This window comes from Thalia democratica, chromosome 4 (assembly GCF_965202585.1).
Source record: "Thalia democratica chromosome 4, ktThaDemo2.hap1.1, whole genome shotgun sequence".
In the NCBI taxonomy this organism is placed as follows: Eukaryota; Metazoa; Chordata; class Thaliacea; order Salpida; family Salpidae; genus Thalia; species Thalia democratica.
Window position 1 is genome coordinate 45,935,502 of NC_139168.1, and position 21,659 is coordinate 45,957,160.

At 25.0% G+C, this 21,659-nt stretch overlaps 2 protein-coding genes across 2 annotated transcripts in view; both read left to right on the forward strand.

Moving 5' to 3' along the window:
- Window positions 1–1,128: 1,128 nt before the first annotated feature.
- On the forward strand, window positions 1,129–3,958 carry LOC145833809 (gamma-tubulin complex component 2-like). The gene has a single exon (XM_082940998.1). It carries the CDS (start codon window positions 1,140–1,142, stop codon window positions 3,783–3,785), a length of 2,646 nt encoding a protein of 881 aa, XP_082797124.1. The 5' UTR covers window positions 1,129–1,139; the 3' UTR covers window positions 3,786–3,958.
- A 6,929-nt stretch (window positions 3,959–10,887) lies between these two features.
- Window positions 10,888–21,659, forward strand: part of LOC145834002 (E3 ubiquitin-protein ligase UBR3-like) — a 51,090-nt gene continuing 40,318 nt past the window's right edge. Inside the window, exons 1-10 of the mRNA XM_082941303.1 lie at window positions 10,888–11,082; window positions 12,645–12,823; window positions 14,582–14,760; window positions 14,942–15,086; window positions 15,294–15,445; window positions 15,835–15,941; window positions 16,786–16,932; window positions 17,371–17,449; window positions 18,292–18,494; window positions 19,306–19,465. Of these exons, the coding sequence (XP_082797429.1) occupies window positions 10,949–11,082; window positions 12,645–12,823; window positions 14,582–14,760; window positions 14,942–15,086; window positions 15,294–15,445; window positions 15,835–15,941; window positions 16,786–16,932; window positions 17,371–17,449; window positions 18,292–18,494; window positions 19,306–19,465 (1,485 nt within the window). The 5' untranslated portion in view covers window positions 10,888–10,948. The remainder of the gene's footprint in view (window positions 11,083–12,644; window positions 12,824–14,581; window positions 14,761–14,941; window positions 15,087–15,293; window positions 15,446–15,834; window positions 15,942–16,785; window positions 16,933–17,370; window positions 17,450–18,291; window positions 18,495–19,305; window positions 19,466–21,659) is intronic.

The following is a 21,659-nucleotide window of genomic DNA, read 5'->3' on the forward strand; positions in this document are numbered from 1 at the left end:
TAACTTTAGTACAATATCGTATTAAGAAAAAAAAGTGTTAACTTTAAAAGATAATCTATTTAGAATTATTTAGAAGTTTTTTTGTTCAAAAAAATTAGTTAAAAATATTTTATATTAAGGCCATAGGGGGGGTCCAACATTTTTTTTTACTAAAATTAACTTTGGCTTTTATATGAAAGCTTAAAGTACAAACTATAAGCCAGTTTTTATAGAATTCAAAAATATCATTTAACTTTTGAGATATTTAACTTTTTGTAAAAATTTTCCAATATAAACGTATGGACCGCAAATTTTTTGGGGTCAATTTTCTCGGAAATTTTAAAATTCACTAAAAACCTATCTCCTCCTTCATTTTTTGACCTAGAGACTTCAAATTTTCAGGAAATGTTCCTTTTAATACTTTAAAGAGATCTATTGTTGGAATTTTTGAAATTTTGAAAAATAAAAATTTTATCCACAAAAAACTAAAAAAAAGGGTAGTTTTTTGACAATAATTTTTTTACTCAAAATTAAAAAAATTCCTACAATAGATCTCTTTAAAGTTTAATGATACACATTCTGTAAAAATTTGAGAAAGATTACTCAAAAAATGAAGGAGGAGATAGATTTTTAGTGAAATAGTTTTTTTTTGCATTTTTAGTTTTCGCCTTCCATAAGGAACCTATTGAATGCCCTTTCTTTGATCGCTTATATCTCAAAAATTACTTCTAGTTTTTTTAAGCAGTTAAAAGTGTCTGATAGCTCAGATTAAATTCTACAAAATAAGATCAAGTTGTAAAAAACAAAGTGGACCCCCCCTATAGCCTTAAGCTAATGAAATTTGTTCTTTTTTGATGTGCAGATCCCTGCTTTAACTGAATATAAAATTCAAAATTTGTAGAATATTTCATTAGTTATTACATTTGTCACATGTTATAAAGTTAAAACATCTAACAACATCTTTTGGATTATGTACTTAGGAAAGTATTAAAACATAAAAGTATAGAGGCTTAAGTTAGTAAAATTATAAACTTAATTTTATTATTAGTAAAAGTTAAATTTTTAATACAGTTTAAAACTTGTTATTAGTTTTAGAATTCTAAAAAAGTTTTTTTTTTAATTATACTTAAAACAGCATTTGTAGTAAGTTTTACAAAATCATGTCAAAGGAATTTAAAGTACAACATTGTGTTGATCAACTGATTAAATTGTTGAAAGCAGAAGGTGGAACTGGCCGTGCAGAGCATTTAGAAGGTTTGTCGAATTACAAAACACAATTTAGTAGAATGCAAGCTAATACACGCAAAGACTCTGTAGAAATTATAGAAAGAGCTCCAAAGCCTGAAGAATTTAAAAGAAAACTTGAGCATTTACAAGAAAAAAATATAAACAATCTTAGCTCAATGGTGTACTTGCTTAACCAAATTGTTAAAAAACCTAAACTTAAAAAAGTTTTAGGTAAATGTGCTGATGATAAAGGTAATGCTGATAAGTTTATTTCAAAAATTTTACCTCCACCAGATCTCGGAGTAAAAATTCCTAAACAAGGTACACAGCTTTCTCCTAAAGCTATCGAAGAACTTCGTTCTGATCTTGACAAAGCTACAAGTTTATCCTTTTCAAACACTGATGTTTTCAGAAAAACATTAGAAAATAGGCAACAAAAATTAGGTAATACTTTTAATATAATTCCATCACATTCTAACTGGCTTGTTCCTGGATCATGTAAAAAACGTTTTCTTACTGATAATTTTTTACAAGACCCTTTGACAAGACATATTGATCCACCATTAGGTAGACTTCCTACAACAATGATTGAGTGTGAACTTGTCAATGACTTACTTTTTGTTATGATAGGTATTGAAGGTAATTATATAGTTTCTAGACAGGATGATAGTGGATCTATTAATTTCAATATTGATTCATCAATTGATGTTTCATTTACTGAAATGGCTCATTTGATATTACCTGTGGCAGTTTCTTATCACACTGTTGTAAGCTTTATTGAAGAGAGGTGTCTTTTTGAATATGGACATGTAAATCATGCACTTTGTTCTGCAATGAAAGAAATATTAAATGATTTTAGGTTTTTAATATCTCAAATTGAAGAGAAACACAAAACTTATGGTTTAGCTCTACAAGAACTTTATGTTGCCATTCGTCCAGCATCTCAGCAGCTTGGTCACTTAGCTTCTCTTGCTACAACAATAGAAAAAGCTAACTGCATTGGGGGTTCTGTTCTTTCTTTAATTCATAATGGAATAGCTGCAAGTTTAGGAGATGATGGAAAAGAAAAGTTGTACACATACTTGGCAAATGTTGCTAATGTTCCTTATTTGAAAATGTTAGCTAAATGGATTTATAAGGGCAAAATTGACGATTGTTATGGTGAGTTCTTAGTTGAAGAAAACTGTAATTTTAGCAAAGAAAAGTTGCAAGATGAGTATGATGATAATTATTGGGAATTAAGATATACACTATGTAAAAATAGGATTCCAAACTACCTTGAACAAGTAGCTGATAGAATTTTAAACACGGGTAAGTATCTGAATGTAGTTCATGAGTGTGGTAAAATAGTTGAATGTGATTACGCAAGAGAAATTTTGTATGATCCTGTTAAAAAAGAATTTATAAACCAGATAAATGAAGCTTACAGTTTTGCTAGTAAATTTTTGTTAAATTTACTTATTAATGAGCACAATTTACTTGTAAGGATAAAATCTCTTAAAACCTACTTTTTGTTGAATGATGGTGACTTTTTACTCACATTTATGGATTTAACTGAAAACGAAATGAAAATGGAAGTAAAAAGTATTGCTCAAAATAGATTAGAAGCACTTTTGGAACTTTCATTAAGAACAAGTATGTCTGAGCATGACCCATACAAAGATGATCTTAAAATTGTTCTTTTGCCCTATGACCCCATAACTCATTTAGTTAGAGTATTGTCAATTGAAACTGTAAGTGAAACAATCATTAAAGACATGGATCCAAATGAAGTAAACATGACAGGCTTAGAGTCTGTAGCTCTTGATTATGAAGTTAAATGGCCATTGTCACTTGTAATTTCTCGCAAAGTTATAACAAATTATCAAATGATATTTCGACATCTTCACTACTTTAAACATGTTGAAAGATACTTAAGCAAAGTTTGGTTATGCTTTAAGCATACTAAAAAAACTTTTCTTCATCAAAAATCTTGGTCTAAGAAAGCTTTAACTTTGCTACAAAGATTAATGTTTTTTGTCAGAAATCAGCAAGATTATATGATAAATGAAGTTTTAGAGCCTAATTGGAGAAAACTTCAAGTTAACATAAAATTAGCAAAAAATATAGATGAAGTTTTAAATTTTCATACAGATTTTTTAAGACAATCACTCCAAGATTGTTTACTTACAAACAAGGATTTACTTCAAAAAACTGCTAAGCTTTTATATTTGTGTATTGAGTTTAGTGCATTAATGCTTGGATTATACAGGCAAATAGAAAATGTTCGAAGTGAAGAAAAACTCGAACATAAAACGTTAGCAGGACCACCTTCTAAAGTAGATAAGAAAGTAGAAGCTGAAAGACTTAAATTAACTGAAAAAATTACTGATATAGAACTTGATCAGGTGGCTAATGAAGCAATTCAAATAAAAAAGACTGAAAAAAAGTTCAATGAATTGTTTAAGAGTATGTTGAATAGTATTCAACTAATGAGTCAAGATCAAGGACAGCATTGTCTAGTAAATCTTGTAGATAAGTTAGATTACAATGGTTTTTATAGATCTTTAACTAAGGACGATCAACAAATAAATTTCTAAGATAAACTCCAGTTTTCTGTATGAATTTTATCTAGCTTTTAGTGTTATTACCAGTGAAAATGGTATTAGTTTTTTTACAAAGTTACACTTTTTGCACCGTTTTATTTGTTTAGTACATAACTTTTAAAACGACTTTACTTTTTAGTTTACATTTCAGTTTCTATTTTATTCTACACGAAACATTCATAATGGTATTTTTTTTTTATTTGCACTTAATATGAATAAAAGATAAGTTAATTTATTAATTTAAATAAATACCGTTAAGTAGTACTGTTTATTATTACTTTCACTTTGTTACAAAAAGTTTAAAATGGTTGCTTCATTCCGCAGGCTGGGTTGCATAAAGTCTTATACTAAGAGAATGATTTGGTTTTTTTTAATTTATATTTCAGTATATTTTTTTACTCTATTTTCATAAACACTTACTTATACCCTAACATGTTTTTCAAAAAATATCAAACTCACTCAAGTGTATAGAAAAAAATTGTATTTGCGTGCCTGAAGCAACTCAGCATGTAGAATGAAGCCTACTGTTTAAGTATATATGTATAAGTAAAGCGTTTGTTTAATTATCTGTTTTAAGGGCATAGGGGGGGGGGGGTAAACACCCTTTTTTGGTTTTTGATCTTATCTTATATAGTTTTCACTAAGCTACAAGATGCTTTTTACAGATTTAAAAAATTCAAAATAATTTTTGAGATATAGCTGGTCAAAGTCGGAGCCAACAATAGGTTCCTTATGGGAGGCGCAAACTAAAACGGCAAAAATAGACTATTTTACTAAAAATCTATCTTCTCCTACGTTTTTTGAGATAACTACCTCAAATTTTCAGGAAATGTTCTATAATATATTTAGAAAATTCTGTCGTAAGGAATTTTGAAAAAAAAAAAAATTAAAATTTTATATAAAAAATAATCAAAAAAAACAGTTTTTTTTTTGTTTTTTTGTTATAAAAATGTTTTTTTTTAATTTTTTAAAATTCTGTTTCGACAGAATTTTCTAAATACTGCAAAGAACATTTCCTGAAAATTTGAGGTAGTTATCTCAAAAAACGTAGGAGGAGATAGATTTTTAGTGATTTCTAGTTATTTGACGTTTTAGTTTGCGCCTCCCATAAGGATCTTATTGTTGCCTCCGACTTTGACCGGCTATATCTCAAAAGTTATTTTGAATTTTTTAAATCTGTAAAAAGCATCTTGTAGCTCAGTAAAAACTATATAAAATAAGATCAAAAACCAAAAAAGGGTGTTTACCCCCCCCCCTATGCCCTTAATAATAATCTATTTAATAGAACCATAATAGCTTTCGATTAGATCTTTACAAAATTAACTTTTTAAAAGAATATTAGTTTAATTTTAACCAATAAGATTTGTCAAATTCATTTTTTATCAAGAGCAACTGTAAGTAAATAGTTGTTTTGTCTAAGATTTTGAAACTTTACACAGATTTTTTATTAAACGTGATTTTAGCTATAATTTACCCTGAACAAAATTTGTTTAATTTTTGTTTTTAAAGTTAACTATAAATAAATTTGTTTTGAATGATGTAATAAATATAATTTATAGGTCTGAATATTATTAAAGTATAAATATTCATTTTATTTTTACTCAAGTTAGTCATCATTTTAAAGTAACTTGTTTATAAAATTCAACATATAAGTCTTACGTATTAAATCTGCAACAATACGTTTGTGATTGAAATATTATAAAACAAAGAAGTAAGCGCTAGTACTTGGGCCGATTTAGTTTGCATAGTAATTGATATGTTTTTTAATTTATAATAAGTGTTTTGTTTTAGTTAAATTTAACAAATTTTTTTTTAATTGACTGAAAGTATGTTTATTTAAACAGCGAATTACTTTTTAAGGTAAATAATTTATTAACACAAGCGATATATTTAAAAAAATATAAATAAATAAGCTTATAATTTTACAAACAGTAATAGTATTTTTCTTTGAAATTCCAACAAGTCTCTTGAAAGTATGTGTACTAAGTGATGTCTCAATTTTTTTTTCACTATACATAAGATTAACATAACAGCAGTAAATTTTAATGTAAATAATCTAGGTTTGTTATGTTTTTTGATGACATAGAAATATTCTGACATGAATTCCCGCGCTTGTCCACTTGTTCTAATTTACTAGTTCACAACCTTTAATTTGGCGTTTTTACTTTTATTATTGCAAATTTATTATCATACACTTTACCCAGGCATCAAAACTTTGGCAACTTTAACTGAAAGATACATAACAAAAGAGACTAAAAAGAAAAAAATCGTATTGTTTAGCATCAAAAAACACAATTTATTAACTAGTTATTGATAAAAACTTTAAAATAGACGAAGCTGTCAAATGTATGCTACACAAGAAAGGGATTTAAATAACATTTTATTTTTCAAAACACTTACATCAATATAATAATTAAAAGTTTATGTTTTAATAATAAACTTCTAACCAGACTAAAAACATCAAGTTGCTTTGAATTTTAATGTTTTTTTAATGCTCGATTTAATAAATTGATTTCATATGGAAATTTTAAGATAATATAACCTATTAAATATTCAACAACTGATCTGTAGTATCTAATAGATAAGCAAAAAAGTACCTATGTAGTTTTTTTGTCTTGCCAATTTTTTAAACACATTGAGGAGTGTTAGTATTTTTCTTATAAATATTCCATTGAATATTTATTAAATAACTAAGAAAATCTATGTTTGTTTTAAAAACTGGTAAATTGCTCAACATTGAACTTATTATAAGGAAAACGTATCAACATAACATCTTGCTCGGATGGTCTAATTTCTTTTTTAACTATCAAAAATAGTTTAAAGACTGAAGGTTTCTATGTTATGTGAAAATACGTAGTATAGAAAGGTTTTAATATTAAAAAAATGGCGTTTTAAACTTTTTTAGAACTAATTGCTGTTTTAACGTAAACTACAGCATTATTAAAATTAAATCAAACAAAATGTAATATCTACTAAAACTACAGGTATAATCCCTGATAAAAATATTTTAAAACTTCATAAAACTAGTTTTAGCGTTTTTAAATTTATTTGCATCTTTACTGGACAAATATTTTTTAATTATAAAATACTTAAGGCATTTAAAATATGGTATCAATATTATATATATTTTATACTTAATTTGTATGTGTTTTTAGTGAAAAAACTTTTAAAAATTGACCTTAACCTAACCTAGTTTTGTATACAATACATTAAAGTTATTAGTTAGAAAATACATATAAAATGCATAATTTTTTTCTTAATTAAAAGAAATTACTAATTCGTTTTATCTTTGTAAACAATGTTTTTGGATAAAAGTGTATTTTATTAAAAAACTACATTTTATTTTTTTTGAAAATTTTTTTAAACCGTTATGTTTTTTGCTTGAACTTTTACGAATATTTGTAGTACTTTAAAATAAAATTAGTAGTTTTTTATATGAAATTTAAACCATAGAACAAAAGTTTAGATTGTTAAAAATTCACAAAAAAATGTATTACAATTCTTATTATAATTTTAGAATCTTTTTGTTCATTAATAAATTTAAATAACTTCCGTAAAGATTCATTAACTCTACAGATTTGCTAAAACTACTAAATCCATAGTTATTACTTACATATCATTTTTTTATAATAGTAAATGTTAGATAAACGCTAATGTTCCTCATTAATATTAATTTCTTATGTACTCCTTTTATAATAAATACAAGCTTTTGAGTTTTGTTTCAATTTAGATAAACTGTTAGGTACTAAAGTTTAAATTGCTTATCGAAAAATTACGGATTTTGTTTACAGTAAGAAGAAAATAACTATTTAAATAAATAGTATTCGAAGTTGACTATAATACTGTTTTTATGAACTGAAAAATTTCTGTTTTACTTCATTAAGTATAATTATCTAGTTAAGTTTCTTTTTTTCTTGAGTTTGAACTTTAAACAAAACCTAAAAGTGCAAATTCAAGAAATAATGATCAATTTAAAACTTAAAAAACATAAAATATTTTTTTTTTTTGATTTAACCTATTAAAAGGGTTTTAATACTTGAAGACATATATACAAATAAGTAATTTAAAGCTAAAAAAAATTGTAATATTTTAAATACATGTGTTATGTTGTTTTTACTACTTTTTTTTAGTTATTTTGAATGTTCTCATAAATTTTTTATTTTAGATTCACAAAAATAAATTGTATTTTTATTAAAACTTAGTAATTAAACCAGTTCTTTGAAGTTTAATTTTTTAAATACCAATTTTTACTTTGAACTCAAAGTTTTTTTTGGGTAGAAAGTACGGTGCGAATTCAACGGGAAGTACAAACTCCAAAAGAGCGAACACAAGAGGAAGGTGTATTTGATAAATAATTCACTTTAAATATTTGTGAATTGTTTTATAAACATTTAAATTAGTTTTTAGTAAAATTGAAGATTTAGAATATAAACCGACTCATTACTAGCTTATAGGATTTTTAAAACGATAGTTTGAATTTTAATTTAAAATAATTTTAAATATATAAACTAGTAAATTAAGTTCGTTATCTTATTATATACTTACAAAAATTTTTTAAAGAAAGTAAAAACAAAAGTTATACAAAATTAATTATATGAAAAAAGTTAAATTAAATTATATTTTATTAAAATTTTATGAAGTTGAACTTTTTTCAAACAGGAAATAAAAACAAAAACTTATACCTTGTATTTAAATGAAAAATACAAAATACAACTCAAGTAAAAAAAGACTTAACAAAAGACTTTTGATAAAATATTCAAAGAAATAATCTGAGCTTTGAAATTTAAATACTATTTTAACTTGATTATACATTAGGGACTAGCATGAGACTTTTAACAGTTAATTAAGGCCATAAGAAAATAGTAGTTTATTATATTATGTTTAGCTTTATGTAATTAAATTAAACTATGTAAAAGCAAAAGATAAATTTAACTTTGAAACACATTCATTTCAAAAAACATCTCTTCTAAGTTATTGGTATTGTAATATTAAAAAAATCTAACTAAAGATTTCTTAAATCTTTGGATAGAAATTAATAAATAGTTCAATTTAAAAAAACCCAGCAATTCAGCACTATCAAGAAACAGTATTTTTCTTTAATAAATATTTTTTTCAAAATATAACCCATTGTAATTTTAAAGGTAACTGTCAAATGTTAAATAGCATTGGTAAAAATTGCAAAAGAAAATGGGTAATTAACTAGGATGATGTCGCACCATCATATCAAATATAATATTCAAAACTACCATTAAAAGTGCCTAAGAACTTTTTTTTTGTCCTTCTAAATCAAGTCCAGTGTAAATGTAAATTTCGATTTATGACCTCATGGCCCCATAAATTTATTTTATAGCTCCCAAGGGGTTGATTATAGGTCCATTTAAGGGCATAGGGAGAAGGGTAAATCATTTTTTTTTACAATTTGAATTTATTTTAACGAGTTTTAACTAAGCTACAAAATGCTTAATATAGATTTTAAAATTTAAAATAATTTTTGAGATATAGCAGGTCAAAGTCGGAGGCAACAATAGGTTCCTTATGGAAGGAAAACTAAAATCGCAAAAATAGACTAACTCACTAAAAATCTATCTCCTCTTACATTTTATGATATAAATACATTCAGTTAACTTTTTGTTAACTTTCAGGAAATATTCCTTGCAATATTTAAAAAATTCTGTGGGAAAGAATTTAAAAAAACTAAAAAGTTATTAAAAAAAAAAACAAAAAAAAAACAGTTTTATTTTTTAAATTAAACTCAGGATACACAGGCAAGCTCTACGTAACTCAGAACAATTTTTGTTAATCAGGCTAGATTTTTTGCCTCAAAGACAAGGCAACCCTGACGATATAATAAAAATAATTTGAGTTTTTTTTGAGGTAGGTGATAGAATGTTATTGGGTAATTATCAACAAAATGTTTTTTACCAATTGAATTGTTATTTTTTACATCAGGTTATGTGTAAACAATTGAATTTTGCATCTGTCTAAACAAAGTTAACTTAATGTATTATTTCATGAAATGTTTAGAAACTAACTTTTTACTGTACTTATATTGTTTTCACAATAATAAATTTCACTATACTTCATATTGGAAGACAATTAGAATGCAGTTCTGAATAAAGACCTTATTTTTGGTATAGTTATTGCACATCTAGTTATTAAAGTTGGTGTAATGTACAATTAAAAAACATTTTTTACCATTTTAAAGTTTTAAGTTAAGTTATAAAACAAGTTTTTAGTTTTTGTTTAGTTTTGATTTTTTATTATGAAGTCATAATTACTGAATGGATCATCGTAAACTTAACAATAATTTAACATAAAAATCATCAATAGTACCTATACAAGTTTTTGACTTGTTATACTTGTTTTCAAAAAATCTCAAAAAATTAACTTATAAAGTAATTTCTTTCTTATGATGTTTTGAATTGATAACTTAAAAAAAAGACTAGATCTCAAAAAATAACTAAAATCTATATATTCTCTGTAAGTATATTATATTTTAACAAAAACTTAAGCAAAAGTTTTCATAGCCTAAGGTTAAACTTTCATATGATGTATGACAAGCTCAAGTTAACAAAGGGTTTGATTTTACCAATTTGATCATCAAAACACAAGCCTTTGGAAGACTGAGACCCGGGTTTTGTTCTTATTAGGACTCATTAGTCAGCCACAGCTGAAAAACTTAAATAATCAATTTAAAAGTAGCTTATCATGTTAAAACTCAAAGCAAGCTTTTACTGGTATTAATTAGTGACATTAGCATTATTCAAGTTTTAAATTATAGGCTAATTATATTTCTAATAAAAATGTTAGACTTCCCTATGATCTTATCACTGGCTTCTTAGGCTAGTTTTAAAGAGTTAGATTATTTTTAAGATTACTAAGGATTGCTATGTTGCTTTAAAAAGTACCGTAATAATGTATTTTGTGTTTTTATTAGTTATTTTTAGCTTGTGTATCTAAATTAATTTTTTACTTTATAATATTTTTATGGGTTTCAAGTGTTTTTTGATAAAAAAAACATGATATTAGTGTAATTATTGTTAAAAGCTTATATGTGTCTAGTAACTTAAAAAAAAATTACAGATCAGCATTTATAGTATTATCCTGTCTATCAGGTTGTAAATCAAAATAAAAGTTAAATATTTTTGTTGTATAATATGTCACTAAATGAAGAACCACCTCAAGCAGCCAAGAAAATACACTCAACCTTAAAAATCAATCCCAAAGAAGGACTAAAACAGTTGCATGATTTATTAGACTGTATTCTTAATCCAATAGAAGATGACTCTATGTTAGTTTTGAATTTTCAAACAAATTTTAAGCTTATAGAACTGTTTTCAAACTCAATTTATGAGGAAAGTACTTTAATTTTAGAAAGTTTACTAAACTTTATTCAAAAACCTGCAAAAAATGCATATGTATTTATAAAAAAATAATTTGTCAAAAAAAAAAGTATGGAAACACTGAATGAGTTTACAAAGCTTTAAAGTAAACTTTTTAAAATATGAAAATATTAAAAAAATACTTTAATAAAGTAGTTTATAAAAAAAAATTTATATAGTCTTTTATTTGGTTTTGACCTTAAATATATAAAAATTTAATTTAAGTAACCTTTTAAATTGCCTCGCACCAACTGGTATAACTTTTGTTGTAAACAGGATTTTTTAGTTTTGTTAAAAGCTCTAAATGTGCTAGAATCTTGGCTTTATAGCCACAAATTTTCAAGAAAAAACTCAAATAATAATTTATTTGCATTTGTGGGTCTACTGTTATTAAACCAGAATAATCTTTGCACCAAAAGTATGTATCTATTTAGATACTTGTCAATATGTTTGAATCCTTTCAAAAACAAATTTTTAATTAAAAATGAAAGAATGGTTCAAACTATTCTAAATAATAAACTTATTTCTTTCTATTGCGCAAATTGTTAGTTTTTAAGTAAAAGTTTTTTAACATGTTTTTACTACTTTTAAATCGTTAAACATTTTAGTCATTTTCACTTCTTAGTTAGTTTCACAACTTTGTTTACTTTTACACAAAATTGGGTTTTAAGGTAGAATTAAAAAAGTTACGGCACATATCAACTTCAAGGATTATTCAAGTATATCTTTAATAATTGCTTTCTCCAGTTTTAATTACCAGTCACCTTCCACTTGAGTACACACTTTTTAGGTGCGCACTTCAGGTTCAGTTTGAGCTTTTTACTTAAAGAAATTTGTGTTCAAAATGCAATTTTTTTTTGATTAGTTTTTACTTAAAAAACTTTCTTACATTAGTAGAAATTAATAATAAATAATATTTTATTTAAGTTTTCTTGTTTATATTAAATCTAAATTAATTACAAAACATAAAAAAAACATTCCTAAAAATAAAACTAAAACAAAGAATATAGCAGTTTGTAATTAAAAGGCTCATGCTTTCAAAATTTATTTAATAATAAGTATTATTCTTATAAAAAGAATTAATATACTTCTACTTATAAATTCTACTGTCATTTGTTTTGAAATTGTTGGCTTATTGCTTATTTGTAAAACATATATAATGGATTTCAAGTTATAAAAATTTTGAAATTTAAAGCTTCTAAATTTGCAGATACTTATTTAGTTCCAGATTATGTATTTTTAAATGAGCTAGTACTTGTTTATTATTATTTTATAAATAATATATCTAATGTTTAAGTGCTGTAAAAGATACCAAATGTAAATTTATTTACATGAACTAATTTAATTCCTTTAGACATAAACAAGCTTAGTGTTTATTTTGTAAAAATCAAGTTGTAGTTGTTATAATTTTTAGAGTAAATAAAGCAATATAAAGTATAACTTCAAGTCTGAGTTTTTAATAATTTTTAAGGAAAAATACAGTGCAATGGTTAAAAGCATTGATTTGTGATGGTGTAACCTGGGATCAGTTTTGTAAAATTGTAATGGAAAAAGATGATTCACCATGCTGTGGTATAGTTTGGACTTCTAATTTTGTGGCTTACAGATGTAGAACTTGTGCAACATCTCCTTGTATGTCTTTATGTGCAGGTAATTTTAAAGAATTTTTTCCATATTGTAATGTATATTTGATTTAGAAAACCTTATTTATGTGCAAATACTGTGTTAAAAATAATTAGAAACTTTCTTATGAGACCTTCTACAGTGTTGATTTATAAAATGAATAAAAAACTTAAAAAAAACTAAAGATTGTATAAGAATCAAATAACATTGTTAAAGAAATATTTTTATGTTAAGAGAAATTTAAAGAAACAAATTGTAATGCCATTACTAATGGCTAAATTATTAATCAAAAAAGAGTTAGTTAGTTATACAGAAAACAATTATGAAAATTATTTTAGTTATTTTAATCAATATATTTCTAATTAATATTTATTTAAACTATAAAATGTATAATGTAATATAAGAAAGTGCAAATAAATTGACATAGGTTTATATATAACAGTCATATAAGATTAAACTTAATTAAAAAAGTTGTGTAGATATGTCTATGTGTAAATTAGTTGTGAAGGTTGTGGTAGTTGTTGTTAAGCTTAAGTAGGTAGAAGAGAGTATTGCAACTTGAGTTACTTCTGGGCTTAGTTGTTTGCCAGTATTTATCTTACTACTAATATATTATTAACTAAATGTTTTTTTTTAATTAACTAAAATGAGTGAAAACTAAATGAAACTGTAAGTTGATTCTACGAAAGAAGTAAAGCTGTCAAAATATTTATGAGATAAAAAATACACACAAAAGAAAAAGGTAACAAGTAGTATATTTGTTTATTAAAAAAATGTTGAATTTTTTTTCTAGCAAACTAGAAAAATCTGCAATTATATTTTCAAAATGGCTTGTAGGATGATCTGATGCTTCTTGAGGTAATGGTCGTTAAGAAATTTAATTGCAGTTGCAGTCTTGACACTTGGCTTGAATTAGTTCTATGTGTTGTGTAATAATACAAGGCAAAAAGACTATCTGTAAGGTACAATTGTGCATTGACTCCAAAGCAAATGTAATGCACTTTAAAGTGCTATGATGGTATGCACTGTTCTAGTCTAAAAATATGGGTGTACTTTAATTAGTTTAGACTGCAGACACCAATTATGTTTACTTATGGTTTATGATATAAATCTGCAAGCGTTTCTTTTCAGCTTGTGATGCAGCAGTCTTGTAACATAATATTACAATTAATGTTTCTACATAAGGAAGTATTTCAATCTGATTAAGTTAACATAAAGGTTTAATCATACCACTTTGATAATCATACCACAAGCCTTTGGTAGACCAAGACCTGGGTTTCTATTTATTGAAACTTCTTAACCAATCGCAACCTTATAACCTGCGGTTGTCAAACTATAAACAGTTTTTCATGTTTAACCATTAAGCTACTGTTTGTTGGCATGATTAGTGACATCAGCTTTGTCTAATTATTGTGCAACGTTCAATACATTTTCCATTAGCAAGACAGCTGGTACGTTTATTTTGAATACGTTAAAATAAAACATTGGCAAAGGTCTAATGGAGCCTAGGCTTTTACCTACGTTTGCCATGAGAAAAGCTTAAGTTATCATAAAGGTAGACTAAGTTCCCGGGTCTAGTCAACCAAAGGCTTGTGGTCGAAGTGGTATGATCAAACCAATATGACCATGATTAAAATGTTTAGGTTAGCAGAAAGTCTACAGCCAAAATAAACATCTGCCTTTAAAAAATATTTTACTTTATTTAACAATCGTTTTCAACGATGAATTTTTTATTTGCAGCATGAAAAATGATCATTATTGAATATAATGTGCTTTTTTTAACAGCATGTTTTGAAAGAGGTAATCATGAAGGCCATGATTACAACATGTTTAGAAGTGAAGCGGGAGGTGCTTGTGATTGTGGTGACCCACACGTCATGTTGCCTTCTGGATTTTGCCCTAGACATGACCCTGATCGCATTAAGCCACAACAAGTTCCAGAAAACTTTATATCAACTGCAAAAGTAATTCACCACTGTTGTTTATATTTTTAAATATTTCTCAAACCTTAACAAGTAATTTTTATGTGATTTATATTCTATAGTATTACGTTTACGTCTATACTAATAATAATTAATCATTTTTTATATATATATATAATATAGTCAATTTAAAATAAGTTTCACAAGTTTGTTTTCATTATAGGTAGTTTTGGAAAGAATGGTAATTTACCTTTTTTACACAATAAGAAAATTTTCCCAGCAAGGTAGTAGTATAACTGTTTGGGAAGAAGATGTTTCAGATGAGTTCAAACAGTTTTTAGCTTTTTTCCATGTTCTCATTCAACTTGGTTTACAAAATTTAATTTTTTACATATTATTTTTCTTTAAGCGCAGAAGAATATTTACACTTGATTCTATCAAAGTTTATTTTAAATACTTACTTTTAATGAATATTGATAAACTTGCTCTGAAATCTTACATTGTTCGATAATTGCAATTTATATGTTTTACTTATTCAATTATAAGTATTTAGTAAAAAAATTAAGTATTTTTAGGTTCACCAATAATTAGCATAATATCTGAAGTAATGTTAAGTGAGGAAATTTATTTTAACTTCAAGAAATGCCAAGGGTATTTTTTTTTCGAAAAACCTGATGTTCTTCAGTTCCACAAAACGACTGTTAAGTATTTTAAAGATGCTGTTCAGGTAATAATAATTAGTATTTGTTGAAATTAGTACTATGAAAAACTAATGCTAGTACAATAGTAATAATTGTACCACTAAGTTATTGTCTATACTGAATTTTAATGAAAATAATTTTTACTATGATCTCATTTAATAAATAAGCGCATATACTTAAATTATTATTTTTTAAACTTCTTTTTAACTTAGCTGGAAATATAATTAGTATTTTCTAGTATACGTAAAAGTTGTCTAATGCGTTATGTATTAATAGTAAATTATTTAAATTTTTTTAACTAAGACTAAACTATTAAAAAACTACTACTGTGTTTTAAAGTTTTTTGACTGACCATATTATAATGTTATTTTGCTGTGTTATTAGCAGTATAAAAGTTATAAGATATTAATGATAGGGAATGAGCAGTCCAGTTGTTCCAGTTGGAATTGATAATGAAGTTGAGTTTGGAAAAAATCGAATGTACACTAGATTTATTGATGAACTTGCTTTTTGGATTGTAGAGTTAATTGTTTTTTAATTTATTTTACTTTTAACATTTAGTTTTATAAAGTTTTTGAAATTCTATTATAAGTATAGAAATATTTAAACAGTAAATCAAATAATTATGTTCATCATCCATTATTATATTCAAAAATGTGATTTTTAGTATGAACTTTACGTAAAATGAAATATATCAGAGCTGTGTTTATGATTAATACTGTGTGTTATTTTTTTATAGAGTTATTGTTTTGTGGAAAAAAATATTACAGAACTATTTGTTTTAGAAATTTTGTTTACATCTTACTTTATAACTGTTTTTAGAGTTATATATTCTAAGAAATATTCAAAAAATCTTTAATGTAACCTTAAGGTTTATGGTTGATAAATTTAAAAATGATGATTAAATAGAAATAATATTTTTGTACTTTAAAGATTTAATTTTTAGTGTAGTAAATATATCTTGGTCTGGTTTGTCAAGTAAATTGCAGCAGTTGAAGTTTTAATAACTATATTTTCTGTGCACATACACTTTATTTGTATATTTTATAAACAGTTTGAGGTACAAAAGTTTGTTGTTTTTTAAAAATATAGGTTTTAAAATTAGCAAGAAAGTATATAACATTGTTTTTATGAGTTTTTTAAGAGATAATCAATAAAAGGAATGATATAAATGAACGTAGTCAGCAAGATTTATCATAAAAAATAGTTGAAAAGAATTTAAATTTCTACAAGTTTTTTTGACAATTACTTTGAAAACGCACTTATTAAGTACTATTATTTACTTTTTAAAATGCAAAGTCTATTTTATTTATAAAATTTAAAACAAAAAGTACAATTTTATTTACAATGATTTCACAATTTTCAGTTTTGAATTTTTGGAACCACTAATTTTGTTTGTGCTGAACTTGCTTCCTAATGCACGAATGAAAAAAGAATTTTCTGTAGCTTTTATCAATCATTACAGCCGAATAGCATGTAACTGCCAAAATCCTAGAAACAAAGATGCTAATAAGTTTGTTTATGTTTTATTTCAAATATTTTAGGATTACAGTATTTGTTGTATTATATATTTTTAAACACTATAGATGTGTTGTCAAATCTTGTGTTAATTTTATAAAGTTGTCTGATAAAGTTATCATTAACGTATAAAATAGGTGATTATTTACAGTATCTTAAGACACCTAGTTGAATTAACTATATACTAAAACTTTTAAATTATGCATATTTATTCTAAATCAATTTTAAAGCTTTTTAATACTTTTGTAATTACATTTTTTGAAATTTCTATAAAAGTTAAAAAAAAAAAAATTTTTACAGGTTAGCAGAAAGGTAAGTTGATCCTTTGTATAGTTGTGTTAGTTTTTGTTAGTTAATTTTCGCAAGTAAGTAAATTTGAAAAACACGTTTTAAAGTTAGATTTGTATGTTTTTCTATTAAAACGTTTTTACAGAATAGTTCATGTTTCAGTTCAGCTTTTTAGCAACGAAGAAATAGCCTTTCAATTAGCCCAAAATAACCATTTAGTTGAGGTTGATCTTGTTTTCATAGCAATTATGTTTTATATTTCACCTGTCAAATAAATTATTTTAAAAATTAAATAATATTTTAGTTAAGGAATTAAAAAATGAGTAATTGAAAATCTAGTTTAGTTTATGAAATATAGTTCAATTTCAAGTTGATAAAACTATTTTATGCTTTATAAAAAAAATACTTATATAGTTATAAGCTTTATTTTACTTAATTAAATTATATACAATTTTGTATTATTATTATTAGCTGTTTATCGTAAAACTTCAAGGGTAAAATTATTGTTTTAGTAACTAAAAAGTGTTTCTATTTAAGACGCAGTTTCTAATTTGATTATAAAGAAATATAAAATAAGAATTTAATTAATTTTGCATTGAGAAGCTAATAATAAAGAGACATCATTTTAAAAGGGTAAACTAAAATTAAAAAAATGCACAGCCTTCGTTAATTTTAACCCTGATTTTTTGATAATTAATTTAGATTAAAACAATTTTAGTAATAAAAAAAGTTGGCTTGAAAAAAATTCTCCGTTGAATTTTATGAATAGAATATTTTTATAAATTTTAATCCCAGTTATTTAAAATTTTATAGTGTATAAGTTTAGCAATTAACAAACGTAAGTTAGTAAAATTTAAAGTTACGTTTTTTTACAAGACTTTAAATTTTGTTTTCAAAAATTAGAATCTATAAACGTTGAAATTTTTTTATTCAAAATAATTCGATAAGTTTATTTAATTAATTTTGAAAAATTCAACTTCAACTCACAAATATAGATTTAAGAATGATGTTGTAAAAATATAATACACCATCAGTAAAATAAATTTAATTTATTGTTATTGTTCAGGTTTTTATTATTTCATTGCACAATGTTATTTGCATGAACTTAGTACCTTCAAAAACAAGCAAGTTGGACAACCATCATGTCGTAGCAATACCCAGTGATAGAAATAAACAGAATGCTTATTGGCCCATTGCTAGCGATTTTACAAACTTGATGGGTCATCTTTCTGTCTGCAGGCACTTCATTTCAGATAGAAATTTACTTAAGTGAGTCAATTCTTTTTACCTGTTTTAGCCACAGGTTGGGTTGTAAGACATTTTTTCACAAGTAAAATTTATTTTACTTGGTTTTTAAACTTAGCTACCAGCTAGTTAATTACATTTTTTATTGTTAAAAAAAAATCAAACTAGATTTTGAGACATAAGGGTACAAAGTCGGAATGTTCAATAGGTTTCTTATATAAGGGGCAGTTAAAAAAGGTTAAAAAAACTATGGTAATTAAAAATATATCTTCTACAGTATTATAAAGCAAATTTAAAAAAAGTTTTAGTTAAAACTTTTATAATAATAAACAGTTGTTATGTGAGAATTTTTTTAAAGATAAAAGATTTATTAAGTTCTCTTGTTTTATATATTTTTTGAAATATTTTAAGTATTTTTAATTGTATAATCATGCCATGCATGTAACAATTCCTTAAATTTTGAGGAATTTTGATCAAAACTTAGTAGCTAAAAATTTTTAGTGAGTTTTTTTAAACTTCTGATAAAATTAGTTATGAACAACTTTCTTTCCAAACGTTTGTATCGAAGCGTTTTTACAAGTTTGAATTTATCTTAAAAGTTATATAGCTCTTTATATTCTGTATTATGTAAATTATACTTTACACTTTATGCACAACACTAAATTTTGTAGAAATTTTTTTTTGACTTTCCTATGACCGATAATAAAAAAAATTCTTTATATATATGACCTTTGTTACAGACCTTTGTTACTAATGTTTTTACTTTTTTGTTTTTCTTGTACTTTTTATTAACTAATTCTGATATGTTAACCACAACAAAGACAAAATTATTCAGACCATGGTGTAACATGTTATTGAAACTAAGTGGCATGGACCTTAACGAACGTCAGCTGAGTAGGCATGTTGAGTTCGACAACAGCATTGCATTGAGTTACTACTATCTTGTTAGAGAAGTTTGCGCTGCTCCTCTTAACTGTATTCTCGAAGTACTAACTGTTAGTTTTTTATAAACTTGCAAATAAAAAGTTTTTGCTTCGTAGTCTATAGTATCATTTAAAAGTTATTATTTTCGAAACTATAAAATATTTGCTATAACTGCTTATACTGCTCACCTTAATTAGATAATTAAAATGTCTTAATAAACTTAATCACAGTAATTTTTAATAATATTAATAATTTAATTTGTATTTCAAGTTATTTTAAAAGTTTTTTTACAAGATTCTACTCAAATATCTCAAACTAGTAGTCATACATCATCCAAATTTTTAGGTCAATAATACTTTACTAGTTTTAGTTACATAAAAACGAAAGCAAAACAGTTTATATAATTTAAGGTTACTTTGTACATGTATGATCACTTCAATTGTTAGTTGGTTAATTTTATTTTCTTATTAAACACATATGTATGAAGTATAAAGGTTTTTTACTCTTTTTTACCTTGTATTGATTTGAAAGTTATAAAAAACGTAATACTTGATCTTGATAAACGGAAAGCTAATTAGATCTAGTTGAAACTTTGTAGACAGGCGTTAACACATATAAAATACTTGAAAAAAAGAAACTTAAATAATTTTATTTCTAGGCTGTACAACTAAGCTTAAACTTATTAGTAGTATTAATGTGAAATTTAACTAAAGTTTATACTAGTTCAATAAATGATTGTAAATTAAGAAGAATCTCCTGAAGTTTTTTTATTATGTTTTTTCACGAATGTGAGCTGAATTTTAGGTACAAAACGAGTCAAACAATTTTGTGTTAATACTATAGATTTCTAGAAAATAATCGACTTTTTATATATTTATGTGCACTTTTAAAAATAAAAGAGTTGTACTTCAGAAAACTTATTTACAACGAAATTTGAATTAATTTTAAACTAATTTGTACTATTAACCATGAAAAGTTAAAGTTTCAAAATAATTTTCTTCTATAGACAAAAAAACCAGTTTAAATATAATGTTTATATTTTTAAACATCTATTTTGTACGGTAATATTAACTCGTCTAACAACGTTCGATGCCCATAAAATATAAATAGCTCCTCTGAGTCAAGATTATAACCACATACATTAGAAAAAACATGCAAATAAAATTTTTGTACAATATGTATAAGTAAATTTGTAAATAACTTACCAATTAAGTTTAAAACAAACTAATAAAATTATGGAGTTTAAGAAAACTTGATTAATTTTTAAAATTAAAATGAAGCATGGAATGTTGTATGTTTTTCTTTTAAGAATTTTTTTTACTTTTAACTAAATTGATGTATGCTTCTTTTTATATTACTTAAATAAACTTTTTTTAATTATTAATGCTGTTTGTCTAGGCTTCTTTAAATTCTTATTTCACATTCAAATAAAAAATGAAAAGTAGAATTATGATGTATTTAAAAATCAATGTGTTCTTACTAGTGATCTACCGAATTCAAAAAGTTAGTGTCCGGCCGGATCCGAATCTGTATCTTATTTTTAAGTTAGTATCCGGATCCAAATCTTATTTTGTAATTAGGATCCAAATGTAATTTTGAATTCAGGATCCTGGTTTTACTTTAAAACTTGGTTTTGGCTTAATCCTATAAATCTCTCATGTATTATCTAATGTAAGTTTGAAAACATGCCTAAAATACGCTTAAGACCTTATTTTTTGCTTTTTATTATGAATTCCAGAATTCTAGTGTAAGTTTCATATTTTCTCGTAATATCTGGTGTAGCTTTCAAAACTACCCCAAAGTACGACTAGAACACTTTTTTTCCTCTTCATCATAAACTCAAGAATAACAAATGAAAGTTTTATGTTTTCTCGTAGATTCTACTTTCAAAGATTTTTTCGTAATATCTAGTGTGACTTTCAAAAATTTGTTCTATCTAGTTTAAAACTAGCTTAAAATACGCAAAATGCATTTTTTGCTCTTTATCATGAACTCCAGAATATCTATTATAAGTTTTAAAACCCCTCAAATATGTCTTATACCTTTTTTTTGCAGAAAAAACTAAAACGAATAAACTATTATTCATTAGGATTCAGCCAGATCAAAATAGAATGCTGCGGAATCCGGGTATTTTTTTTAAAATTAGTATCCGATCTATTCCGGATATTCTTTCAATTTTATATTATGCCGGATCTGAATCCGGATAATTTTCAAATTAAGATCCGGCCGGATTTGAATCCGAATAATAGATTCTGGTAGATCACT